The sequence below is a fragment of the Vombatus ursinus genome, unplaced genomic scaffold, assembly GCF_900497805.2.
Source record: "Vombatus ursinus unplaced genomic scaffold, bare-nosed wombat genome assembly UNPS02014802.1, whole genome shotgun sequence".
NCBI classification, from domain to species: Eukaryota; Metazoa; Chordata; class Mammalia; order Diprotodontia; family Vombatidae; genus Vombatus; species Vombatus ursinus.
The window spans coordinates 17,204,728-17,232,616 of record NW_020954580.1 but is presented as its reverse complement, the minus strand read 5'-3'; the positions used below and the strand labels follow the sequence as shown (position 1 = coordinate 17,232,616).

The 27,889-nt window shown below is 38.2% G+C and overlaps 1 protein-coding gene, 1 long non-coding RNA gene and 1 pseudogene across 6 annotated transcripts in view; 1 reads left to right on the top strand and 2 right to left on the bottom strand.

Annotated features, from left to right (window-relative positions):
- Positions 1 to 18,399, top strand: part of LOC114051260 — a 41,181-nt gene extending 22,782 nt beyond the window's left edge. For 4 of the 5 annotated variants that reach the window (XR_003570134.1, XR_003570130.1, XR_003570131.1 and 1 more), the window contains exon 6: positions 13,306 to 13,809. This is a non-coding gene — a long non-coding RNA (uncharacterized LOC114051260). Of the gene's footprint in view, positions 1 to 13,305; positions 13,810 to 18,320 lie in introns of those variants that run through there. The other variant, XR_003570132.1, reaches the window with a different exon arrangement.
- On the bottom strand, positions 13,958 to 15,035 carry LOC114051259 (annotated as a pseudogene).
- On the bottom strand, positions 18,292 to 20,896 carry LOC114051258 (gamma-crystallin D-like). Its single transcript, XM_027873459.1, has 3 exons — positions 20,888 to 20,896; positions 20,550 to 20,792; positions 18,292 to 18,564 (listed from the first exon to the last, which is right to left on the bottom strand). Exons 1-3 carry the CDS (start codon positions 20,894 to 20,896, stop codon positions 18,292 to 18,294), a joined length of 525 nt encoding a protein of 174 aa, XP_027729260.1.
- Between the last annotated feature and the right edge of the window lie 6,993 nt (positions 20,897 to 27,889).

The following is a 27,889-nucleotide window of genomic DNA, read 5'->3' as shown; positions in this document are numbered from 1 at the left end:
AGGTATTTCACATTTTCTTCTATTTTTCATTCTTTTGACTTTGTTTTATTGTTTCTTGATGTCCTATGGAGTGTATTATCTACCACTTAACCAATTTCAATTTTTAAGGATTTTTTTTCAGTGAGCTTTTGTACCTTTTTATTTGGGTAATTCTACTTTTTGAGGAGTTTCTTTCTTTAGAGACTTTTTTGTATCTCCTTTTTCATTGGCCTATTCTGTTTTTAAGGTGTTATTTTCTTCAGTAATTTTTGTGCCTCTTTTACCAAGCTATTAATTCTCTTTTCATAATTTTTCTGCATCACTATCATTTCTTTTCTCAAATTTTCCTCTCCCACTTATCTCTTTCCTTAATGCTTCTTGGAATTCTTGTTGGGCTTGTGTCCAATTAGCATTTTTCTTTGAGACTTTGGTTGTAGGGGTTTTTCACATTGTTGTCTTCTGAGTTTGCGTCTTGCTCTTCTCTACCATTGTTGAAGTCTTTTATCATCAAGTTCTTTTTGTTGTTGTTGTTTGCTTATTTTGCAGCCTATTTCTTGACTTTGAACTTTATATTAAAGTTGGGTTCTGCTCACCTGGTCATGGGGAAGCACTGTTTCAAACTTCAGGTTTTTTCGTGTTCGGCTTGTTCTGGGGGTCTGCAAGTTGTTAGTGCTTTTAAGGTGATGTGATCCAGGGAGAGGTGTGGTCACTGTTCTCTTGATCTGTGCTTTGGTCTTTACCCAGGAAGGGCCTGGGACCTTGCAAATGCAAGTACTTCTCTTGGCCCTGTAATTGTGACCAGGTTCCCTGTTCTCTGGTAGCCACAAGAATTAGTGCTTCTCTATGCCCTGGAACTATGACCTAGAACAGCTTATAAGCAATATAACTGCACATAGTCTCAGCAAAGGGACCCCTATAATCTTTCTGATATATTATCTGACCCCTTACCATCTCTGGGCTGAGAGCTCCTGAAGTTGCTGCTGCTACTGCTATCACAGCTGCCTTCAAGGACCACTGCTGGTGCTATGCCACATACACTATAAGCCAGCCCCTACCCAGGTATCATATACCTCTCCTACCAATCTCCTGAGTTACCTTAGACTGGAAAAATGTCTAACTCTGACCTTTTGTTGGTTCTGCTAATCAAAACTTTGATTTGAGGTGTTATTTTAAAGTTGTTTGGAGGGGAATATTTGGGAGGGTTTGGCTGGGTTGCAGCCTCTAATCTGCCATCTTGTTTCTACTTCCTGATGCTGACTTTCCTAATTTAGGTTACCAATGTGAGATTCATTTCAGAATCAGCTAGTTTCACCTACTTGGCAAGATTATTGGTTAGAAATAATGTGAAATTTAACAACAAATTAGAAGAAAGTTTAAAGGTAAGAAGACTTTGCATCAAACTACAACTCTTCTAATCTAATCTAAACTATGTAAACAAACTCTTAAGAATAAGAAATGGAAAAAAGCTAAGATATTGATTCTGATTATCATAGTTTCTTATAGAAAATTAACCATTATTAAATGAACACAACAAGAAGACCAAAACATCTTCAGCGATCAAACATTTGATCTTGCCAAGTAGAGTACAATGTATATTGTACAGATCATAACAACAATTGTATGGACAGGTTATTTTACAAGTTACATGAGTCTTGGACAAGAATTACTAGTAGATGGTGAGTTTACAAAAAAAAAAAGGATACATAATCACATTATTTATTGATGCACCTTGTACCTTGAGGGCAACTTAGTGATGTTGTGGGTTTTGGCAGCTTCCCTGAAAAAAGGAATGGAGAGCTTGGAATATAATATTCCAGAAGGCAAAAGAGCTAACTAACATTACAACCAAGAATAACAGACCCAACCAAACTGAATATAATTCTTCAAAGAAAAAATGGGTATTTAGTGAAATAGACTTTTAAGCATCCCTAATGAAAAGACTAGAGGTGAAGAGAAAATTTGACATTCAAACACAAGAGTCAAGAGAAGCATAAAAAAGTAAACATGAAAGAGAAAATATAAAAGACTCAATAAGGTTAAACTGTTTATATTCTTATATGGGAAGATGATACAGTAATTCCTAAGAACTTTATCATTATTAGGGCAGTTAAAAGCAGTCTACATAGACAGAGATCACAGGTGTGAGTCAATTATGTTGAGATGATCTAAAAGAAATGAAGGCAACTGACAACTCACTACCCTGCTCCAGAAGTTCTTGGTGGTTCCTCTTAGGTTTAGCATAAAATACCAGCTCCTCTGTTTGGCTCCAGGCCCCCTTTGCAGCTTCTCCCCTTTAGGTTCCAGAAAATCTGACCTGTTGCTCACACATCTCTGGGCTTCTGCCACATGCATACCGCATGCCTATTAGTCTCTCCCCACCTCAGGCCCTTTCTCCTGGATTCCCCCACCTTGTTTGGAAACCTGGCTCAAATGCCACGTTGTTCAGGAATCCTATCTTCAGTCCACAAGGCCAGTGACCTCCCCTGAAAATAGTTTTACATACATTGTGTATTGTTTATCTGACTTCTTGTTGTTTCCCATTTATCATAGAAACAAACAAATAAAAATCTTGGAGTTTTAAAGGATCCATAGGTTCAGAATTAGGGGAAAGGATAGAGAAGTTGTGGAAATAGAGCAACTTAGGAGAGCTAGGCACCCAGGAAAGAATGAGGAAATTATCCTCTTTCACCTTCTTACATAGCATGGTCCTTTGACCTTGTTCTTAGAACTCAGGCTGCAGTTCTCTTCCATCTGGGCTCTTGCAAGAACTCCCACAGAAAATGTGGCTGAAGTGTCTCATGACATTTCATGCTATTAATTGTGCTATCAGTATGAGTTTTGGTAAACAAAAAAAAAGCAGCTCTGGTACCATCTTTATCATGGTCAGGTAATATCCTCTGATTTACTATGTGAAGAAATAATATGTAGAACAGATTTTGTCTGGCCTAAAAGAACTAATTCTTTCCTACACTGTCCCCTAGTCATTTTCAACTTTTCCTCCTGTATGATTAGCTGAGATCATAGCATCATTGATGGGGCCATATCTTATATGTTTAGTTGTGATAATTCCTTGTATATTACCTATATCATCATTAGTAGTAGTAAAAATGTGTTATTCTTTCTATATAAATATTACATTATTGACATACCATTGGAAAACACCAATAAATCAGTAAGTATTTTTTGAGTACCTAAAGTAGTCAACACTTCCCAACTGTGTGAGAGATAAAAAAAGTATTAGGTATAGTATTATGTAAGCTCCTTGAGGATAGGCAGCTCCTTGTTTCATTTTTGCTTTTATTCACTAGAACTGGCATAGTATCTTGTATATAGAACACTCATAACAAATGTTTGTTGAGTTGAATTAAATAGTTCTTGACCTCCAGGAGCTTATAACTGGACTAGGGAAATGATACACACACGAAACAATTGGTGAACATTAATTGCTGGAGTCTTCAGGGAAATCATCAATGATGAGACAATCTGAGCGTTTAAAGACCACTGGGATGGATATAAGTGGAGAAGAGAGGGAAGGACATTCTAGGCCGAGAGAAAGCAATTAGCAGATGAGGAAGTAAATGCACAGAATGTACACAGGCCAGAGAGAAAGTTAACCTGAAGCTTTGAGTTCATTCTCCAGACGTATAATGAGGCTCAAATCATTTATTTACATTTGCTTCACTTTGTGTCCTTGAGACTGATGTGATGCATTTGTGAAATGGTCTACTAGCTATGCCACCTTAAGAAAGTTATTTAACCTCTCTGACACTGTCCTTCCCTATAAAAATGGAGATCATAAGGTTTGTCCCACTTGCCTTGGTTGTGGGAAATAAATGAGATAATGTATAATGCAACATGTTTTCGATTGACATGTAGATAGTCTTTTGCCTGGAGAATAATGTGGGTGAGAGGAATTCAGCTATAACTAGAAGTTGGAAGATGGAGAGGGCCATGTACAGCCAAATATAAGAACATGGATGCCGCTGACTGCATCAAGTTGAACTTTTGTTGTTATCTAAATATGGAACTTTTCTGTCCATTACCTGGACCACCATATACAGAATAGATGAAAGATAACCTAAAAGAGGAGGCATTAGCCACTCAGAGGACCTTGATAGGCTTCCTGCTGAAGGTAAGATCTGACCTAGGTCCTAAAGAGAAGAAATGAGGAGATATAAGGAGGGAGAACATTTTAGGCTTAGGAAGCAGCTAGTGCCAAGACATGGAGATGGGAGATGGAGCGTCTTGTGCAAGGAATAGCAAATAGACCAGGAGAGAAATATCATAGAGCATGTGGAAGAATGAGAGTGAAAAGTGAAGTGAGTATAGTGAAGCTACCTAGAAAAATAGGAAAGGGCCAAGTTGGGAGAAGCTTTCAATGATAAAGAGAAGACTTTCTACATGACCTGACAGGTAATAGGGAACTGCTAGAGCTCACTGAGTAAGGTGATGACATGGTCCGACCTATGCTTTAGAAAGTCAGTAGGAGTAGATGAGTGGGAGATGAATTACAGTGGGGAAAGCTGAGTCAGGAAGAGTAGTTAGAAGGTTATTGCAAAAGACCTGGCAAGAGATCACGAGGGCCTGACCTCGGGTTATGACTGTGGGAGTAGAGAAGAGCCTACTCAGTCCCTTGCTCTCCAGCTTCCTCCATTGACTTTACTCTGCCCTCCCACAGTGTGGGCCCTTCCCTCCTAGTCATGCACAGAATAAAAAATGATATTTCTAGAATTTAAGATAAAGTATGCAATTTTGGGGTCAGATGAAAGGAGATTTAAATCCCAGAAATAACACCAAGTAACTTGACCTCTTGGGTGCTGTCCAGTAGGCTACTATTCCTGGATGGGGAAGGGAGGTTTTGTTAGGCCTTTGGGGATCAGCTTTCAATTCTATCAGTCTACAATTACCAGAAAATGAGCTACAGAAAAATCGAAAGCATATACAATGGAGCATAATCCTATCTTTACCTTGCCCTCTTTTTGAAAAAGAAATTTCTCTAGATGAGTATCAATGGTAGAAATTGGAGAGATTATTACCAAAAAATGGTTTTGGAATCTCCTGGTCCCACCATAATGTAAACAATCCATAAATTATTTAATGGTAAATGATTTCCTTATTGTTCAGTCATTCAGCTATATCTGACTCTTTGTGACCCCATGAACTATGACATTTCCAGCCTTGGTTTTCTTCTGAAGTCTGTCCAAGTTCATGTTTGTTGCTTCCATATCACTGTGTATCCATTTCATTCTCTGCTCTCCCCTTCTCCTTTTTCCCTTCAATCCTTCCCAACATTCTAATGAGAAGTAGTCAATAAAAGGGCTTCAAAACTATCTAGCAAACAATTTTTTTACTTCTTTCTAAAATATTTTATTGATGTTCTTTATACTATCATTATCATTCTCAGCTTCTTCCTTCTACCCTGCAAGAGAACATTTCCTTGAAATGAATATAAATAGTCAAGCAAAAGAAGTCAACATGTTGGTCATGCTTGAAAATGCATGCCTCATTCTGTACCTGTAGTCCACTACTTTGCATCTAGGCAGGAAGCATCCTTGACACTGAAGTCACAATTGGCTATAGCAATGATCAGACTAACCAACAACTTTCCTAATCCTAAACATTTGGAAAACATTAGCAGCGGCCCTATTTCTAGCAACCTTAATACAAATTGTAAAGGTTAGCCCGGAAAATCAATTCTGGAAGAATTAAAATTATGATTTTGATTTTGATTATGATATATATTATGATATGTGAAATATAAATATTATTATCCTAGTCCTTAGCATATAAATATTTATGAAAGAACAAATGTTCTTGTGACAAATGACTAGAGGTAGATCCAACTGAATCCAACCACTTACTTAATCTCTTTATGGCTACTAAGCTTGGTTGAGTTATCTGGAGACCAAATATCCCATGAAATTAGATTCCCTGTTGCCTGTCATTTTTATTGCATGACAAAAACAACTGCCAGTTCTGTTCCCATTCCTCGGGATAGTCTGTGAGCCACCCTTTCATCTGTCTGCAAGTATATTTTTATTTATGACAACAAATACAATTTTATTTTTGTTTTTATTTATTTATGACAATCATGTTAAGAAGGTTGCATTTCAGTTTCTTTTGTGGCACATGACTTCATCAGTTCTTAGACAAAACAAGAAAAGAAATGATTAAATCAATGTTTGCAGATCATCTAAGAAGCTTGAAAAGCACTGCCCCTGGACTCAGAGGCCATGGGTGCAAATCTTGCCTCTTATCTTTGCTGTTGTGTCACCTTGGGCAAATCATTTAGATGTCCTGGCTCTCCACTTCCTTATCCATAAAATAGCAGCAGTGGTGGTGGGTTTGGCTAGACGGCTTCTCAGATATCTTCCAGTTCTAAATCTATGATCCTTTGATCTTGAATTCAATATCACTAGCGCTTAATAAATAAAAAGTAATAAGTATGAAATTTACCTAAAATGCTATTCATAAGTAAGGTTTTTTTAAATCAATAGATAAATCAAATGACACTCAAACATTGCCTTTTCTTGGTGTTTTTAGTACTCTTTTAGAGCATACCTGGTAATCATAATAGGTATTTATGCAGACCTTTACAGTCATTATCTCACTGGAGTCTCACAGTAACTCTGCAAGGTGACTGCAGCATCACCCCCATTTCAGAGATGAGAAGACTGAGGCACAGAGAGATTAAATGATCTACCCATAGTCACAAGGTTGGTACCAGAAGCACAAAATCTGAACCCAATTTGTCCTCACACCAAGCCCAGCTCTCTACCCACTATTCCACATTGCCTCTCAGACACATACATAATCTGGGTCTTAGATTTGACTTCATTACTGGGGTGAATTATTTGCCTTCTCTTTAACATGAAAGAATTATTCTGTGCCCTGAACCTGCCTCCTAACAATCCACGATCTCTGTCTGCGTGTGAAGGATATGGCTTTGACACTCCAGTCTCTTCAACTGGCTGCTAACAGAGGTGCTGTAATACGTTTGTCTATGATCGCCCTCTTGTGGTCCAGTAAAAGAACATTTTGAAAAAACAAGCTAACAAATATATTTTCAAACTCTTGAAAGGTCCCATTTGCTTATGGGAAAATTCTATGTACACTTCAATTATATGGCAGAGATGGCTATTCCATGCCTAGGAATAATATTGCTAACAATTGTGAACTCATATACAAAAATTTTAGACCAGTTTGAGTTTTTGTTTTTTGTTTTGTTTTGTTTTGTTTTTTACTAAGAAGATAATGTATAATTTATTGCAGAGAAGGGAGTCATTTAGACTCCTCATATTCAAATGGTTTTCAGTGGTCTTAAAATTGTAAGCAGATGGAGTATGGTAGTATCAAAATAATATCGGCATAATTTCTTTTCCACCCTCCCTACTTTTTGGCAAGTAATAAAACTGTGGAAAGAGGGGAAACAATAACAGCTGGCATTTACATAGCACTTTAAGGTTTGCATAGCACTTTATAAATTTTATCAGATTTGACCCTCACAAGAACCTGTGAGGTAGGCATTATTATTATTCCCATTTTATAGAATATAAAACTGAAGAAGAAAAAGGTTAAGTGATTTGCCCGATGTCACATAGCTAGTTCAAATCTGAGGCCAGATTTGAACTCAATTTTTCCTGACTCTAGGTCACAGCAGCATCTTGCTGATGTAGATGAAGGCTTTTGGAGAAAGAGGGAAATTGCCTACAGCAACTTCTCATGTTCTCTCAGTTCTACAGAGAACTGAAAATCAGTGATACTGGAAGAAATGCATTAAAAACAAAAGAAACTTAATATATACTGGTTCCCTTGGATAATTTTTGCATTTTCCTTAAAAAATATCTATAATTTGGTGCTTGTAAGCAAGACAATATTAAAAGTTTCATAGAGTCTTGTTGTTTCTTCATAACAACGACTCTATCATAATCATGTTCTCATGTCATACCTCTCATGCAATGAGAGAATGAGAAAAGGGTCATAGGATTATGGACTTGAAACTGGAAGGGACCACAAACATCATTGGGGCCAATTTCCCTTCCCTTGCCCCCCATCTTACTGGGGAGGAAACTGAGACCTTTGGAGGTTAAGTATAATTTAGTTATCAGAATTCAATTAATCTATGGTTTTTTTCTAGAATATCTGGTAACACAGGCACTAACCTAGTTTGAACTCCTCTGTTCGGCATTTAAAGTCCTTCACAATCTTCCAACCTCTTTCCAGACTGACTCTAAATTACTCCCCCTCTCCACCACTTGTTCTCCACACAAAAATTCCATCTCTGATCTCCTTCTTCCAATGTGTAGTTAGTCTGGGAAGAAGCTACAAGATGGTAAAGGATTTTATTTAAATGCCAAGCAGAGGATATCTAACTGTGGAGTACATGTGCTGTCAGATACTCCTGAAAAGCCATAGCTTCATAGAATTCTGATGATTAAATTACATTTAACCTCTTCTTCTTGAATGAAAGGCCCATTTTGTAATACTATCATTTTAATCTGTATTGTTGTGAGTTGAGTGTCATAGTCTCTGAAAAATAGAAAATCATTATTACCCAACAGGCAATGCAAAGGTACATGGTGAGTGTAAGGAAGCTACAACATATTACAACATACTACCAGGGATTATGAAGGAGAACTTGAGTAAAATATACCAAAGAATTGTATGGTTGAAAAAAAAGATAGGTAGGTCACATAGGTAAGATAGATAGGGGAGAGTGAGGGATGGAAAGCTTGTATATGCTGATGGTATCCTTAAGGGGAAATCAAGGAAAGTTCCCAATGTGTTCAGCGTTGAGCTTATGAGTTGTCATGGACAAGAATTGTGCTATATGGAATGGACTGGCTGTGATTTGTATCACTGGAGGGGACATGCAAATTGATGAGATCCCAGACCAAACTGAATACATTTTACATTAACTCATTTGTGTAAATGTTGTTTTCTCTAAGTAAAAGTCCTCTTTGAGAGCAAAGGTTGGTTCAGTTTTGTCTTTGTATGCCTGATACCTAGCACGGTGTCAAGCACAGAAATGATTTTGAGTGAATGAACTAGTCTTGGTAGTAATCCAGGGTGACATATATGGAAAAAAATAGAAAGGTTGTTCTTATCAATAGGACCTGAACTAACTGTGGTCAATCACTTAATGAATAATGGAGAATGTACTCAGTTAGATTTGATGTGAGTATCTATTTTTCCCTTTATCAATCCTTGATTGGTATTTTATATTTCAGGTCCTTGTATTTTATATTTCATTTATTCATTCAGTATTTCTTATATGTTGACTAGGTGCAAGGCACTGGCATAATAAAAAGGATTCTTCCATGAAAAAGAGTTCACTTTTATTTATTTAAACCCCATGAGAAACATGACTGGTATGTGAAATTGATCTGAAAAGTTTCAAGTGCTGCACACGTGCATGATATCATTTCTCAAATGCTGTTTTTCTGTAGCATGCACAAAGCATCCATTTATTGTTGTTCAGGCTTATCTCACCCTGTGTCATGAACTATTGCTCATATATCAAACTCCCAGCAGAATATACTCAAACTATCCCAGACAAGCACAGGGCCACTATCACTGGCTGAAATCACCTAAATCAATCTTCTTCACTGTTAACCTTTCCATGAACCATCCAGAGTCTCCAAAGTGGCCAAGAGAGAATATTTGGTACAAAGGTCATTTTGGTGAAATGATAAAACTCTGGGCTGTTGAGTAAACATTGTTCATATAGAATTCTAGTTAGAATATAGGAGATTATACTGAACAGTCTTTGTGTGATTGAGGCAAAAAGACCTAAAGAAGAAAAACAAAGAAAGAAGAACAGGGTTTGATGTTAGCTGAACAAAGACAATTTTGCTTTTTAGGTGATATTTGAAAGATGACACAGGTGATTTTAACAACATCCGCAAACAGAGAAAGCACATTTTAAAATATGACAGTTCATCATAGAAAACAGTACAGACTGCAAATATGTTCTCCTCATCAGCTATTGCTGCATCCAATTCTCCCATATATTTCAGTTTCCATGGGAGAAAATCCACCTACTTTTAAGTAATATAAATTAACAGCAGCTTAATTCATAATAGGTCACCATATAATGACTGGAGAGCACTGACAGACCTTTTGGAGATCCTCAGGATCTCTGCTTATAACTGAATAGGCTAGCAGTTATCAGAAGCTCCAGAGTCCCATAGCTCACAAGTCCCAGTTTGCAGTGACTTTAAGTCCTAAGGATTGTTCACGCCAAGAATATAATGGACCTAGGTATAACCACTAAATCCCATGCTTCCAAAATGTGACTGTTGTGTCAAATGAGACCCAACTTCAGATGTTTTGTCAACTTGAAAAAAAAAACAATTAGGACGTGTGAAGACATGTGAACCAATAAATCAGTTGGGACTAACCATCTGAAATTTCTAGGTAATGTTCAGGCCTGTCTCAAATGATGAAAAAAACATCTCTTTAAAAAATCCTCTTGTGAAATTGCTGAAGTTGCAGTTGAAGATCACTGGCAGAAATGTAAACCTAGAGTTAGATTTTAGATGCACTTTCACTTGATATGTTCTATAAAGTGGCAAGCTTGGTATAGTACAAAGAACCTTGGATGTAGGGACCGGAGATCTAGGTTTGCCCTGGATGCTCCTCTTTACTTGGCTGTGTGGTCTGGGCAAGTCAATGAATGGATCTGATTTCTGGTTTGGGGTTCATTATCTAGAAAATAAGGATTATAAAACTTGTACTACCTACTTTCCAAAATTATTATGAGAAAAGCACTTTGTCAACTTTAAAATGTTACAAAATTATTTTTGCTGGTTAGTCATTTTTCTCAGTCCTGTTTGACTTTTTGTGACCCCATTTGGGGTTTTCTTGGCAAAGATACTGGAGTGGTTTGCCATTTTCTTCTCCAGCTCATTTTACAGATGAGGAAATTGAGGCAAACAAGGTTAAATGACTTTTGCAGTGTCACAGAGCTAGTGTCTGAGGCCACATTTGAACTTAGGAAGATGAGTCTTCCTGACTACAAGCTCTACTGACTACTGTGCCACCTAGCTGTCCATTACATAATTATCTCCTGTTAAAATGTAAGCTTCTTGTGGGTAGAGATCATTTCATTCACTCATCTGTATAACCAGTACCTGAAACCTAGTAGGCACTTAATAAATACTTGGTGATTGCTGATTATTATTCTTCAGCAGAGTTCAGTTTGTTAAATTCCAGGATTCTGAACAATAGGAGGCAGCTAGGTGATAGAGTGCCCTGGAGTCATTGAGTTCAAATCTGGCCTCAGACACATACTAGCTATGTGACCCTGGGCAAGTCACTTAGCCCTTTTTGCCTTGATTTCCTCACATGTAAAATGAGCTGGAGAAGGAAATGGAAAACCACTCCAGTATCTTTGCCAAAAACCCCAAATGAGTTCATGAAGAGTCAACCATGACTGAAAAACGACTGAACAACAATTCTACACAAATTGATAAAAACTAATCAATAATTAATACTGTCTCTGTCTATTTTTATAAAAATAAATTTGATTAAATCTTTTTTTAGACTATTTTTCTCTTACTGCGAAAAAATGCATATGTTTGAATAACTGGCAGGCTATACTTTGCAGTGATTAATACAACAGTTTCCACAGTCTGCATATATATATATATATGTATACACACACATACATATCTAGTTGTATGGCCCATAATTGAGGAAAATTTGGACAGACCTGCATTAAATCATCATCCTTTTTAGTAGTCCAGTTTTACTCTGACCCCCGAATTTCTGCATTCTGTATATGTAGTTCAGTTACTGTAAAGAAAATTAAAATGTCTTAAGAGAAAAATCTGCTTCTGTGGCCAGTACCACTCCAAGGTCTTGGATCTTTGTACTCTGGCTCTGGCTGTCTCTCTCTCTCACTCTACTCTTTGCCTCTATCTCTGTGTCCGTCTGCCTGTGTTTGTTTCTGTCTGTTTGTCTCTCTGTCTCTCTCTAAAAGACAAATCACTTAAGTGCCTGAGGTCTAGCCACAAGCCCAATCAAGTGGCTCACAGGATTTTAACTAGGTGAGAGTTCAGATTTTACCTGTCTCTTAAAGAACAGTCCTTGTCTGAGTCATTGTTGGAGCCAGAGATGCTGAGAGAGGATTAACATAAATGATAAATGGCCATAGGAATCAAGAAGCTCAGGATCCACTCTCAGCAAGGCTAGACATCCATGAACTTTTAAAATGCTCTGGTATTGCTGGAGCCCTGAGTTTAATCAGGAAGAGGTGAGCAGTGACTTGAAATTGAAATACTCTTATTTCTTTATTCACAAACATGGCTTCCCAGAGGACAAGGTACAAAAACCACAGCACAGGTAAGAGGAGGATGAAAGATTACATTGACACATACATTATATATACATATATTATATTACATTACATTATATTGTGTTACATTACATTATGTTATGTTGTTATGTTATGTTATGTGATATCCATTATATTCACCAGCTCTATTTGAGATTTCTATCTGTCTGACCTTAACAATACCTAGATGGTTCAGAAGTCAAGGTCTCAACCAGGTATTCCCAAAGACATGTAAGACAGTATATAGCACGCTGGATTTGGAGTTGAAATACCTGAGTTCGAATTCTACCTCAGCCATGTACTGGCTGTCTGACCCTGGGCAAATCAATAACCTCTCTAGGTCTCAGTTTCCTCATCAGTAAAATTAGAAGATTGGACTGGATGGCTTCTAAGATCCCTTTCAGCTTTAAATCTTTGGTCTAATGAGACTAGGATTCAATGGAGAAATTTACAGAAAGGACAAAAATAAACTTCGCCCCCTCAACAAATTCTAATGTGTACAATCTGAATTAATTAGATTTTTCTATAATTGCCATTCATTCATTCAGAGAGCATTTGTTAAGCGCTGCTGTATACTAGACCTACTAAATGTAAGATAAGATTTAAGTGAAAGAATGAATGAATACGTATCTATTAAGTGGTTACTGTATTCTGAGGACTGTGTGTTTTAGACAGGAAAGTCATAGGTTTGGTCAATAGAGTGACTGGCCAATAAACTCATTTCTTGCCAGGAATGGTACTGTTGATTGAATATTGTTTCAAGAGCTGGAAGTGGAAACAGGAGAGGAAGTTAAGTCACGGAGAGGTTAAGTGATTGCAGTTCCAGAGCTGGGTAGGATTCAAACCCAGGTTGCATAATTCAAAATCAATGGATATTTCCCCTATCTCATTACTGAAAGTTTCTTCCTTTGTTTCTTTCTCTTTTCCCTCTCTCCCTCCCTCTCTTCCTTCTTTCCTTCCTTCTTACCTTCCTTCTTTTCTTCCAGGGGTGCAGGAATTAGATGAGGAACATTAAGATCAGAGGGGAAGAAGTGCGTGCACGAAGCTGGTTCATTATATGGTGCTACTGCCCCCGAAAACCTTATCAGGCCCTGCCTTCCAATGGAGAAAGGCAAGAAAGAAGACGAGAATGTAGATGATCAGATGGCCTTCAGGTTCTATAGCCCAGGACTTGAGCAAAAGAGGCACTAAAAGAAAAATACAAACTTTTTTGATGGTGACTGGTTCCCTCTTGGTTACACAGGATTTTCAAACAAGGGATGAATGACCACTAGTAGATTTTGCAAATGGAATTCTTGTTGAGATTGGCCTAGGTGGTCTCTAAGGGCTCTTCTAACTCTTGAAGTTCTTAATTCTCTGACACAATTCCTTTTGTGTTATTATTAATGATACATTAATGCTCAAACAATATTAATCCTACAGAATAATAATTCAAAACTTAATTATAGGGGGCAGGTAGGTGGTACAATAGCTATAGCTCTGGCCTTGGAGTCAAGAGGACCTGAGTTCAAATCCAGCCTCAGACACATGACACTTACTAGCTGTGAGACCCTGGGCAAATCACTTAACCCTGATTGCCTCACCAAAAAAACAAAAACAAAAAAAACCTTAATTATAGCTCACTCAAAAAAAGCTGGGTTCAAGTTCCAACTCTTTTACATTTTGGCTGTGTGACCTTGAGAAAATAATTTCATTTCTGAGTGTTCTAGGAGTCAATGGCCCAGCATACTCCTAAGTACAGCCTGAAACAGATGAAAAATGTAATCAGGAAATATTTTAAAAATTAAATAAAATACAGTAAGACATAAATGATATTAATATGAAGTTTTCTAAGTCAATACATGGCTTGCAGGGATACTTCTGTATGGTTTAGAGACCCATTTCTTTTTGTTGTTGCTGTTGCTTTAAATTTTATTTTACTTAGTCCAATTTAGTAGACAATTAACATTTTCCACCAACTCAGGGCACAGAAACTTTCACAGGCTTCACAATTTTTTGTTTAGGCGCTGCCTTTGTAGGAGCCTTAGCAGCAGATGCAGCTGTCTTCTTAGTTGCTTGCTTATCTTTTTTTGCTTCCTTGGAAGGCCTGATGGCTTGTTCTCATTGGGCCTTTCAAACTTCAGGTTCCTCTTGGCCATTATACCAGCAAGAGAAGCCCCAGTGATGGCTCTCTGAAATTTAACAGCCCAGCAAGTTCTTTTCTTTTGAGTTTCTTCCGACTGTCCCTTCCTGTGTTTTCTCCTATACAGGACAGTCCAATTAATTTGTCAGAGGTTCCTCTTTGAAAGGAATGCAGACTCGCATTTTGCATTCAAAAATTGGAAAACCTTGCTGTCCGTGTGGGCATAGTGCCTCCCATGCATGACCCGGGTAGACCTTGTACCCGCTGAAGCTGCACATCTCGACCTTCATGGCTGCAAGTGGGAGGAAGATGGCAAAGAGGAAGGGCTAGTGACCCATTTCTACTTCAGCTTGACAACACTACTTTAGTTAATTTTTTAATTTACAGAGAAAGTGAAGACCTGAATTAACAGAGTTTCCTCATCTGGGAGATCCCTGCATAAAAAATGAATGAATGAATGAATGAATCACAGGGTCAGTCTCCTTCCTCTAACATTTCTGTGCCCAAGTCTTTGGAATGTTGTTGAAATCAAAAGTCATTCAATCAATAGATCTTTACCATGCTCAGTGTGGGAATGTATGCTATTAAAAAAAAAGATCCTTACTAACCTTTAAATAAACTTATTGACAATGACAACAAATGGTTTTCATGAGTGCTAAATATGTACTAAACCATCACAGGTAAAGTTGCAGGCAAAGCAGGACAGGAAAAGTGTGTGTGTGTGTGTGTGTGTGTGTATCCCTACCATAGACATCTAAATTTGTTGTATATTGACATTTAAAGCAAATATTTCTCCAAATACTCCACCAATTTGTCCCACTTCATGGGTTTTGGGGAAAAAATCAATTATTCTTTTTTTCCCAATTATTCTTTAAAAGAAACTGTATAGCTAGTTCATTTAAGAAACAAGGTATCCTGTAGGGTAAAATTAGAAGATTACTAATTAACCCAAAATAGAGCTTATAGTGAATTTACCATTCAATTAATGGTCCATTCGCACAAAATCAAATTTGACTGGTTCCTGTTTTCTTGAGATTATTATTCCTAGTAGGAAATCATTTTAGAGAACATTGCTGATTATAATCACCAATCCTTCTAATGTCCTAAGATGGCAAATGGGGACAAGTGAAAACCACATTATTTGTAGATGAACAAAGACTCAGAGAATAAATTGTTTTCTCAGGACCATCCAGAACAATCTGGTACAGAGATGTTCTCTCAGTAGTAAACTTCATCCCTAGGCTCAGAGCTGAAAGGGTCCAACCCAAAGCAAGAATCTCTCTGATAATATTCTTCCCCTGAGAAGGCACAAGACATAATGGCAAGGGGGAGCCTTGAAGAGCAAAAGGAGAAATCAAGTACTCAGTCTCATAAATCATTGAGTACGTGATAGAAACCTTAGTACTTGAATTGGGAAAGCAAGGCAGTTTTGATTCCTTCCAGTATGCTTTAGGCCAAGGCTAATTTCTACTCAAGTGCCTTCTCTTACATTATATCTTTCTGATCTCTCCAATTGTCAGGGGTCCCCAATGTCATTTTGTATATATATTTTTTACTTGTGGCACATTGCTTTTCCCTAATATAGTATAAACTCCTTGAGGCCAAGGATTGTTTTTGGTTCTGTCTTTGTATTCCCAGCATCTAGTATAGTGACTGGAGTAAAATAAGTCCTTAATAAATCTTTTTTTTCAATGAATGAATGACTGACAGATGATTATTCCCTTCTTCGTGTGAAGGAGCACGCTATCTCCAAAGTAGCCTATTCTATTTGCTGCAAAATTCTGGTTGCAAGAAAATTATTTTTTGTGCATACTCAAGCTCTGTAACTTTCCCTCCAGAAATTCTCCTTGTTTTCTCAGAAGCAATATTGAACAAGTCTACTATTTCCTTTTCTTTGTGTAATATTTGAACAACAAAGTTGATATGAGAAATCACTATATTGTTGTGAATTATTAAAACTACTAATAGTTTCTAGGCTTCTCACTCCCTGATTTCCCTCCTCTGCACACTTCATTTTGTCAATACTCCTTTTAAAATTTAGTGACTAGAATTGAAGACAATGCCAGATGTGATCTGATCCATGGAAAATTGTGGTTCAGTCGTTTTTAGTCATGTCTGGCTCTACATGGCCCCATTTGGCGTTTTCTCGGCAAAGACACTGAAGTGATTTGCTATTTCCTCCTCTAGCTCATTTTACAGATGAGGAAATTGAGACAAACAGAGTTAAGTGATTTGCCCAGGGTCACACAGCTAGTAAGAATCTGAGGCCAGATTTGAACTCATGAAGATGAGTTTTCCTGACTTCAGGGCCAACACTTTATCTACTGCCTTCATGTATAGTATAGTGGGACTATTATTGTCTTTGATCAAAACATTTAACATTTCAAAACTTTGAATACTGAGGCAGTGTGACTTTTAATGGATAGAGTGTTGGACTTGGGGAAGGGGACAGTGGGAACAAGGGATTTATTCAGCGGATACCATGTGCTGGATATTGTGCTAAATGCTTTATAAATATTATCTCATTTAATCCCAGCTTGAATTCAGGAAGAACTGAGTTCATACCCTGTCTCAGACACCTACTAGCTATACGACCATGGGCAAGTTACTTAATTTCTTTGTGCCTCAGTCTCCTCATCTGTAAAATGTAATGATTTCATTCATCTATAAAAGTCTGACTTGATAATCTCCAAGATCCTTTCCAGCTGTGAATCTATGATCTTATGACCCATAATAACATTTGATGTGGGTACCTCCTCCTACAGCACAGATTAGGGACCATTAGCACAATTTCAACCTGTGGGTCTCTTACTCACGTCCTTCTATAAACCAGTCATGGAGGATTCACCCAATGTGTTGGAGCTCTTCTTGAAAATTTTTTAACATTCCTTGAGTGCCAGGACAGTCCTGACAGAGGACAAAGGGGAGGGGAAACTTGTTTTGTTGGGTTTCTTTGTGGTGCAAAAGGTGCACTATCTCTAGGTCATTATTCATTATAACTGGAAGGGGCCTTAGAGATCATCTCATATAATTGTCTCAAATCTGCATTGCACATTGAGTTTAATTTTGTATCACTAATCTATTAGAAAAGCAGCAGGAAATAGTGGATGGAGGCCCAACCTTGGTGTCCAGGAAGATCTGAGTTCAAATCCTACCACAAACTCTTTCTATTTGCCTGACCATGGGCAGGTCTCTTCATCTTTCAGTGTCCTAGGCAAATCTCTAAGATTATGAGCTACAGACGTGTTGCCAATTTGCATCAGTAGAGGGAGTTTCTGCACCTGGAGCTCCCTGCATCAATGAAATCATAGGTCAGGAACACTCTCCCTCATCTACTTGCCCTAGCAATTACGTAGAGATTTGCTTCTCATGTCCAATCTCATATTTCCCTGAATGATGGGAAGAGGGGGGAGGAGGAAAGTGCTGCCCACAGTGACTAGGGTCTGGATTTGAATCCCTAATCCAGTCCATTCCACACTGCATAATGGTTACTCAAAATATCCAGTCCTATATTGTTAGAGACAGTCTGGAATGGGCTAAGTCAGTGCTTTCATTCCTTAGTGGATGTAGGCAAGTTCTAAAAGATAAGCCTCCTAAGAATGGTGAAAGAGTTCACATTTTAAAAAATATAGGCCTCTGCGGTATGACATTTGGTTCTGAGAGACTGGATGAGAATCAAATAACCTTCCCCATCTCAGTTGACACAGGAAAACATACTTTCAGCCTTGCCTTGTTCCAGCTAAGCCTTTAAAATGGGATCGAAAGAAAAACAAGAGCTTATATTTGCAGGGAACACACAGGAAGGATTTTATTAATCTCCAAATTGAGATAGGCAGAATGTAAACATATTTTAGTAATAGTCTATCACTCTCTTCACAGAGCCCACTTTGGTGTTCATGGCTCCCCAATCCAGGTATCTCCTGTACTCCCCCGGCCTCAGCAAGTACTGCCTTCCTCGGTAGTTGGGCAGCTCATAGAGGATCCAGCAGCCCTCCAGGACATTGAAGGAGTGCATCTCCTGAAAGTGGAATCGATCTTGAAGAGAAGAGCAATCATCAGTGAGCTCCACCATCTGGCCTCTATAGTCTTCTCTCTCATAGATCCGAAGCCGATGTGAGCGGGTCTGTTGAACCAGGGCAGAAGATGGGAAATCATAAGAGAGTTGCCTGTTTTGGCAAATAATTCAATAAACAACCAATCCAAGGGAATGTTAAAGGCCTGCTACTTGCACGATGCCACACTAGATGCTGGGAATATCAACAAAATGGAGAACTGGTAACTATGATCAAGGAGCACAACTTTCACTGGAGGGACACAACATGTCAACAGTAGACCCATAATCTTTGAAGCAGTAAGAGAATACTGACAACTGATTCAGGGAAGAAACTTCACATTGGAGGTAACATGAGCTGTGCCTTGAGGTTTTCTATGAGGCAGAAGTGATGAAGGAATGAGGGACAGACAGCCTGGGCAAAAACACAGTGGTGGAGTTGAAAGGAAGTTCCGGGAAAAGCAAGTAAGCTAATTTGGCTGGAAAACATAGTTCATGAAGAGGAGAAATATGAAAGAAGGCTGGAAAACAGGCTAGAGCCAGATAGTAAAGGGCTTTAAATGCAAAATAGAGGGATGTGTATTTTATTCTAGGGGCAAATGGGGGGCATAGAAAGCTCCTGAACCCAGTGACACAGTAAGACTTGGGCTTTAGGAAGATGATGTTGACAGCTAGTTGGAAGATGGGAGAGAGACTGGAAACCCACAATCCAACTATAAAGATTAATCACAAGCGCTCAACTCTTCTTTTTCTTTCTCAGATTTGACAGCCAAATCAAAAGCAAGAGTCACTCGGTATGTCATTCAGTGTGTGTAACTAATAATTATTTTTTATATTTTAAAATCTCATACGTCTATAGTGATCTCTCTATGTGGCCCTGGTCACAACATTTTACCTCTCTGGGCCTCAGTTTCCTTGCCTGTAAAATGAGAGTTGGACTAGATGATTTCTAAGGCTCTTTCCAGCTGTAAATTCTATGATCCCATTTATGAGACTGGAATCATTAAACCTTACATAGTCTTATATACTCCAGAAAAGAAGCATTTCAATCTCTCTCTTCTTTGATTTTCTATTCTATTAAAGGAAACTGAAGGAGAGCAAGGCTAGCTATTTCCCATTCCTAGGCCATGAATTACCAATAAGATCAGAAAGACAGGCTGGACCATTCAATCTCCTTTCTGCTGCTCTAAGTCCTACACTCTGTTGCCCCAAAGCAAGTCGTCTTGCAACAGTTGCCATTTCATTTCTTGCTCCAGAGCACATTCCTGCAAATCTCTTCTAAAGGTTGAGCAAAAATAGAAGCTCAGCCCTCAGGCTAGTGCTGAGGGAGTGCACCAGAATCAAATGGAGTAAGGAGAGGTTCCTGGGGGACGGGGCAGAATCTGGCTCTTTGGTTTTTTAGTTTTCCTAGCTATTTCCGTAGCTTTCCGCTTCTGAGTATTACCCCCTTCACGCTCCCTAGTTCCAACAGTCTTCTGGTGGTCTCATCTCCGTTTTTTCCTATCAAACCCCTATTCTCAAGAAAAGATGTGCTAATGGATTCACACTGAGGCATAAATGACTGATAAAACCCCTATGTCACTCCTCCAAGGGGGATGTACATTTTGATAAATGCCTGTCACAAATGCATATACCTTCCAAAAGATGAAGTCAAAGGAATGAATCCCCAATTGTTGATTTTTCACATATCAGTAGACCGGCAGACAAGGCACTTCAGGGAATGGGAGAACTTCACCACTACAATTGTACCACATAAATAGCTGACTGACTACTCTGTGTATTCTTACGTAGATGCTGGAAGTCACTGGTGTTAACATGATTACTTATTCTTTATCAGTGGGGCCATCTGGCTCAGAATACACTGCATATGCCCATCAGTCAGAGGTTCATTAATTTTAAATAATTTCTCCTTGATGGAGAAGAAGAGGGTGTAATCCCAGCTAAGCTCACAGTTAGATATCTGTTGGGATTAATACTGGAATTTTGTTTATAAAGATTACTTGGTTCACTATTGACCTAACTTCTCCATGGTGAAATGAAGATAAAACTGAACTCACATGAGGAATGATTCGGCAGGACCTGATGGAGTCATTGAAGCCCATCCACTCCTGGTAGTCACGATACTCGCCCCTCCGCAGGTAGTACTGGTAGCCTGAATAATTGGGGTGCTCATAGAGCATCCAGTTTCCACTATCGACCCTCACAGAGTTGCAGCGGCTGAAGTAGGACTGGAGGTTGGGGTGGTCACTGCTGCACTCATAGTAACGGCCTTGGAAGTTTCGGTCCTCGTAGAAGGTGATCTGAAATGGAAGAAAGAAGGTTCAAAGACCTGATCTTGCCCCAATCACATGGAGTCCGTTTCAGACACTCTAGGAAACGTCCCTGCTTGGCTTACCTTTCCCATGGTTGATCAATGGAGGATGGTACTGAGAGTTCAGTGTTATGGGCTACAGCCGCGGCAGCTCCCATATATATAGCAGGTCTGCTGCTGCATTGACAAAAATAACACAAAAGGGGCCCAGTGGGCCTAGGGAGGGGATTGTCACTTTTTTTCTTTATATATCATGATCATGAGGGTTCATTGTATGTTTTGCTCTTGTTCTCTCTAGAGCCTTCGAATTGCTGCTCCTGGCTAATGCTGTGGTTGGTTTCTAATGAAGACTTTAAAATAAATATGATTTGGTGGCACAAACATTGAATACAACCTAGTTAAATGTTGTCACTGAACATATTTATCTTCCTTAATTTCAAATTCAAATTTGAAAAGACAATGTGGTGAAGTTGGGAGTGCTGAGCTTGGATTTAGGAAGACCTAGGTTCAATCGATCGTTATCAATGAGCATTTATTTTACATGAACTGATGCAAAGTGAAGTGAGCAGAGACAGGAAAGCACTCTACCCAATACAAAAAAAGTAGATGGAAAGAGAAGCAATCACAAAACAATTAAAAATCAATGTTGCAAAGAATGAGCAAAGCTCTAAAGAAGAACTATGAGAGGATGTTACCAATCCACTCCTTTACAGAGGTAGAAGGTCCACAGATGTTACATATTGCACATCTTTTTGGACTTTTTCCAATATATTCAATGACTGTGCTGATGTTTTTTCTTCTTTTTCTTATCTTTTTCTCTTTAAAGAATATTATTTGTTATATAGGATAGTTCTCTAGGAGAAGGAAGAGGAGTGATACTGGGAAAACTATGATGATGTAAAAAAAAAGAAAAAAACAAAAGACATCAATAAAAAGATATTTTAAAATTCAATGTTACAAAATTGCAAAGAATAAGCTTGATCTCCAAGAAGAGGTATGAGAATATATCTCCCCTCCTTTCCTTTGCAGAGATGGTCGTGTGAGGGGGTCCTTGATTGTGGAACATTGCACATAATGCCAGGTTTTTGAGGTTGGGTTTTTTTTTTTGATGTATTGATTGGTTTTACTGATTTTTTCTCTTCTTCCTCTAATTTTTTAAAACTTTTTTGTTATAAAGGATGGCTCTCTGGGAGGCAGGAAGTGGAGGGTTAGGGGTTCAAGGGGAAATCTAGACTATGTAAAAGCAAAAGATATCAATAGAAATCTATGTTTAAAAAAACAAACATTTTTAAAGGCTTTACTATGTGTCAGGCACTATGTTGGGTGCTGGGAATGCAAGGACAAAAGTGAAAGTCTCTCAGTGACCTTACATTACACTAGCAAAGTACAATGTGCTCACAGCTAAGTACGTGCATGATAGATACAAAACCCACATACAGTGATTGGTGGAAGGGCACTAACCACTGGGGTTATCATGAAAGGCCTCTTGAAGGAGGTGGCATTTGAATTGAATGTTGAAGGTTCTAAGAAGCACAAGGGAGAAGGGACAGTATACCAGACATGTGGTTTAGATTATGCAAAGGCATGGAGGTGAGAGATGGAATATGATCCATTTTGGCTGGAGTTTATGATGGAGAGAGATATGTAATCAATCTGGAAAGTTAGACTGGAGAATAATTGTGAAGGGCTTTAAGTGCCAAACAGGAGTTTGTATTTTAATTTAAGGATAATGGGGAGCCATTAAAATTTCTTGAACAGAGGAATGACGTGGTCAAATGTACATCTTGGGAAAATCAATGTGAAGGATGGATTAGAGAGGGGAGAGTCTGGATGCTGGGAAACCAATTAGGAGGTATTCAAATAATTCAGAAGAGAAATGGTGATAATTTGAACTAAAGTGATTTGCAGAAAAGATAGATATGAGGAGGTGTTGAGAAGCAATCAACACACCTAGTAACTGATTGGAAGTAGGTAGGGATGAATCAAATTGAAGATTTGAAATTTTGAGGTTGGGTCCTTGGGTGGGAACATGGATGACTTTGAGAATGGTGGTGCCCTCAACAAAAACGGGGAAGACAGGAACAGGGTGGGGGAGCCTTAGGGGACAGGATAATGAGTTCCATTTTGGACATGATGAGTTTGAGAGCATATTAAACCTCTAGGTGAAGAGGCCCAAGGGGCAGTTGGAAATGCAGGACTAGAGCTCAGGAGAGATGGGAATCATCTGTATAGAGATGATTCTTAAATCTATTGGAGCTAAAGAGATCTTTAATGAGAAAATATGTAAAGAGAGAAGATGTGAGGCCCCAGCATAGAGTCTTGTGCTACACCGACATTCAGGGGGCAGGGCTCACGTGCTGATTGTGTAAAGGATACTGACAAAGTTTAGTCAGAAAAACAGGAAGAGAGCTATGTCAGATAAATGTCTAAAAACAGGGATGACAGTATCCAGCAGCAGAGAGCAGTCAATAGTGCAGAAGTCGTTATTAAATAGAACAGTTTCTATCAAGTGGTAGGAATTGGAGCCAGATTGTAAGGGTCCAAATCATGCCCCTGAACATTGACTAATTGTGTGACCCTGATCCTCTGGCAGCTCCCTATGTCTTTTCTACTATGTTATAGACAGGTTACCATGTGGAATTCACCATACTGCTCAAATCAAAGAACCTTTGTGTAATTTCGAATTCAGTTTTCCTTTTCTTTTTTTTTAGTTTCTTAATAGCATTTTATTTTTTCCAATTGTATGTAAAGACAATTTTTAACATTCATTTAGAAAAGAAATTTGAGTTCTGAATTTTCTCCCTCCCTCCTTCCACTCCCCCTTCCTAAGATGGTAAGCAATTTCATAGAGGTTATATATACTTAATCATGTAAAACATTATTTCCATATGAGTCATGTTGTGAAAGAAGCAACAGATCAAAAGAAAAACCACAAAAATTAAAGAAAGTGAAAATAGTATGTTTTGATTTGCATTCAGATTCCATCAGTTCTTTCTCTGGATGTAAATAGCATTTTAGATCACAAGTCTTTTGGAATAGTCTTGGATCATTATATTGCTGAGAAGAACTAAATCTTTTATAGTTGATCATCACACAATGTTGCTGTTACTGTGTACAATATTCTCCTGGTTCTGCTCACTTCACTTTGCACTAGTTCATGTAAGTCTTTCCAGGTTTTCTTGAAATCTGCCTGCTCATCATTTCTTATAGCACAATAATATTCCATTATACTCATATACAACTTGTTCAGTCATTCCCCAATTGATGGGTACCCCCTCAATTCTTTGTCACCACAAAAAGTCAGCTCTCTTTTTCTTGAAGAAAGATTATTTTATAGATGATTACCCATAGGTGTGATGAAGGGCTAATTGTTAAATTTTGTAGTTAAGCATTTACACCTCAGAAATACACAAACACCATTAAATCAGGGCTGAATTTGTTGTTTTGTTGATTGTCTGGATTTAAGAAAGTGATGGAGAAAAATGTCAATAATGCAGATTAAACTTCAAAGTGTGTCCTATTGTTAATAGTTTATCAGCACCTCTGATTATAGCTACCTGTTTTAGAAACACCCTGAGGGCAGAATGAACTACAGCATGAGGGACTTAGGTTACAATTTACTGGAAGAAATTGTGTAGAACATGGGGAATAATCACTCAGTGGAAGTAATTTCCTATTACCCGAGGAGAGCATATCTATACATATGCCAAGCAGATTAATTTGCCTTTAGACTTTCTATATCATTTGATTCATAAAAATTCTACCTAACCCTGCAAATGTCCACAGACTTCACCCACATTGCTCTCTCGTATTAATGTCCTCCTTTTCCTGACACCATCACATTGGAACTAAAAATCACAAAAAATTGTCAATAGTAAAGTCTGAATTTCTTCATACATAGCAATTGCTATTAAGCCCAATTTCTGACTTTCATTAGTTATTCTCTAATTGATTTCCTTATAACTGTGGGCAAGTTGGTCAGTGTATTTATTTCCATGGACTAGATTATCTTTCCAGACATTTTATCATCCACTAAGCCTATGATTTCAATGTGTATTATTAAAAATAAATGGAATGCATAGTATTTTAAAGTTTGCAAAGTATTTTACTTATATTGTCTTATTTTATCCTTACTACAACCCTGTGAGACACATACTAAAGGTATTTTCATCCCCATTTTACAAATGAAAACTGAGACTCAATGAGGTTAAGTGACTTCTCTGGTCACATAACTTCTAAGTATGAGAGGGGAGAGTAGAACCCAGGTCTCTCTTGACTACAAGCCAAATACTCTACTATCTCATGCTGCCCCTCCTTTTCATTTTACCCATCTTTTGCACCAGGGCTCTATAGGCATGTTAAAAAAAAAAAAGTCTTAGATCTGCAAAAACACTCCTTGAGTTGTAGTACTAGCAAGTTGGCTGTTTGTAATCATGTCCCCTAGACACTAAATTGGGTATACCCTTTGACTTGGTGATACCACAAATAGGTCTAGATGCCAAAGGGATCAAAGAAAGTGGGAAAGGACCAAAAAACATTTATAATAGCTTTTATTTTCTTTGGTAATGCAAAGAACAAGAAACTAAGGGGGTGTCCATCAATTGGGAAGTGGTTGAACAAATAATGGTATGTGAATGTAAGAGAATGTTATTGTGCTCAAGAACAAAAGGGAACACTTTAGAGAAACTTTGAAAATTTGTATGAACTGATGCAGTGAATTGAGTAGGACCAGCAAAGCAATTTATACAATAGCAGCAATATTGTAAAGAAAAACAATGTTGAGAGACTTAATAACTGATCAATGAAACAAGCAACTATAATTTCAGAGTACTTGCAATGAAACATGCTACTCATCTCCTGATCAAGAGGTGATGGACTCAAGATACAGAATAAGACATATTGTTGGACATGGCCAGTGTGGAAACATATTTTCCTTGATTATGTGTATTTGTTACAAAGATCTTGTTTTTCTTTTCCTTTTTTCAATTGGGGGAAAGCTGGAGGGAGCAGAAGGGTTGTAATGGGATTTTACCCCTTCTCCCCCACTCAAATTGTAGAGAATCAAACAGAAGGAAGGCCAAAAGGAACAAGAAATAAGCAGGGAAAGTTTTAGAGATTACATATTGAATTTATTACATACTTCAAAAAGAAAGGCAAGCTCTACATAGTTTCATGTACAATCTCCTCATGTTCTACAATATATATGAAAATATTAATTTTTGAGTATTCACAAAAAAAGTTTAGAATAAAAGCAGTTAAAAAGAGAAATCTCATTGGAGGTGGAAAAGAACAGTAATGACTGCCACATAGGTGGCTATGGGGGCAGTATGGAGCAATGGTAGCACCATGTTAAGTTTCGTCTAGTGGTGTAATGGAGTTAGCTTAAACCACCTTATGAGAGCCAATGGTTAAATTCTCAGTGGGAGCATTGGCACCTTGGAAATCAATAAGTACCATAAATCAGGGCTTAATTTATTGTTTTGTTGATTGTCACAGGGGTGGGGAACCTGCAGCCTTGAGGCCACCTATGGCCTTCTAGATCTTTGGGTGTGGCCTTTTGACTGAGTCCAAATTTTACAGAACAAATCCTTTTATGAAGGGTATTTGTTCTGTGAAGTTTGGATTCAGTCAAAGGGCTGCACTTGAGGAACTAGAGGATCACATGTGGCCTCCAGGCCACAGGTTTTAAGAAAGTGATGGAGAAAATGTTAATAAAGTAGAATAAATTTAAAGGTATGTCTTGCTTAATTTTTTTTTCAGAGAACAGGTTGTTTAACTTTTAACAACACACCCCTGGTTTCATCTTAAGCAAGTATAGGTGGCTTGTCTTTGGTGCTTCCCAGCAATACTTTTCTCTTTTATCTCTCCTCTTTGTTGTTGACTCCCAACCTTGTTTCCATGTACACACACACACACACACACACACCCCTAGATGCAGATGTGAAGGCATTTTACAGGTAGTAAAAACAACAATGCAGACTGCTCAGTAAAAGTCACTCCATTTTAATCAAGTATTTCCAGTGGAGACAACTGTCAAAATACCAAGAAAAAGAAGAAGTTAATGAATGGGCATAGTCAGGAAAAGGGAAGCATCTGAATTCATGGAGTTGGGGAAGATGATTTCTCAGCTGACACTTCTTAAGATAGCGTTGAGTTTCTAAGACCCAACAGCAGGAATGCTCTGATGCTGGTGATCTGCTTTGGTCATTTACCATTTACCTTAACAGGGTAAGTTACCATTGAATTAAATGTGTTGTGGGTCTAAGCCCATGACTGTACAAGGAAAGTCTTAAACAAGGTCCAAACTACTCTTACACAAGAGTAGTCCTGGGTCATCCACAGGAAGGAACAGAGATGATGAACAAGAATGAAAATCGGGGCTAGTCTGCTGTTTTCCAGACTGAGATAGGAAGAGGATAGCATGATCAGCAGCCACAGACAAAGCTGGATCTGGTACACAAAGAGAATTCCCAGATGTCAGAGCAGGGTTCAGTGGAGCTTACAATCAAGTTGTATTGGGTTTTGCTTGCTCAGTGGTTTCTAGACCGATGCTTGCTATTACTTATGCTTGTTTGTGTTTTCTAGTACCTCCTGGGAATCCCTTGTACCTAAACATCCATCCTCTTCCAGAGTTGAAAAACCTGGAGGACTATGTGAACTGAAAAATGCTTCTTCTGCATTGGATTACTACTTTCCTCTTGTGGATTTGTGTATTTATTAGACTATCTCCCTCAGAGGCTGCTTATTTAGGTTTGGGTTTGGAAAGTGAGTACTGTCTGTGTGCTCCTGGAAGAACAGAGATACACAGAAAGGGACTTATTAGTCTATTTGTCAGTAGGGAGTAGAAAGGAACTGAGGAATTGGTTTGAGCTAATCTGGTAACAAAAAAAGTCACCTATGATAAAAAGCAAATACAAAAACAAACAAAAAAAAACTACTCCAGATTTGGTCTAGTCCATTTTTGTCTGAAGATGTAGCTCTAAGGTGCCCCCATCCTTATTGGGTTTTTTTTTCCCCTGGCAAAGAAGTAAGAATGCTCATATCTTTTATATACCTTTCATGTCTTCCTTCTCTCCATCCATCACC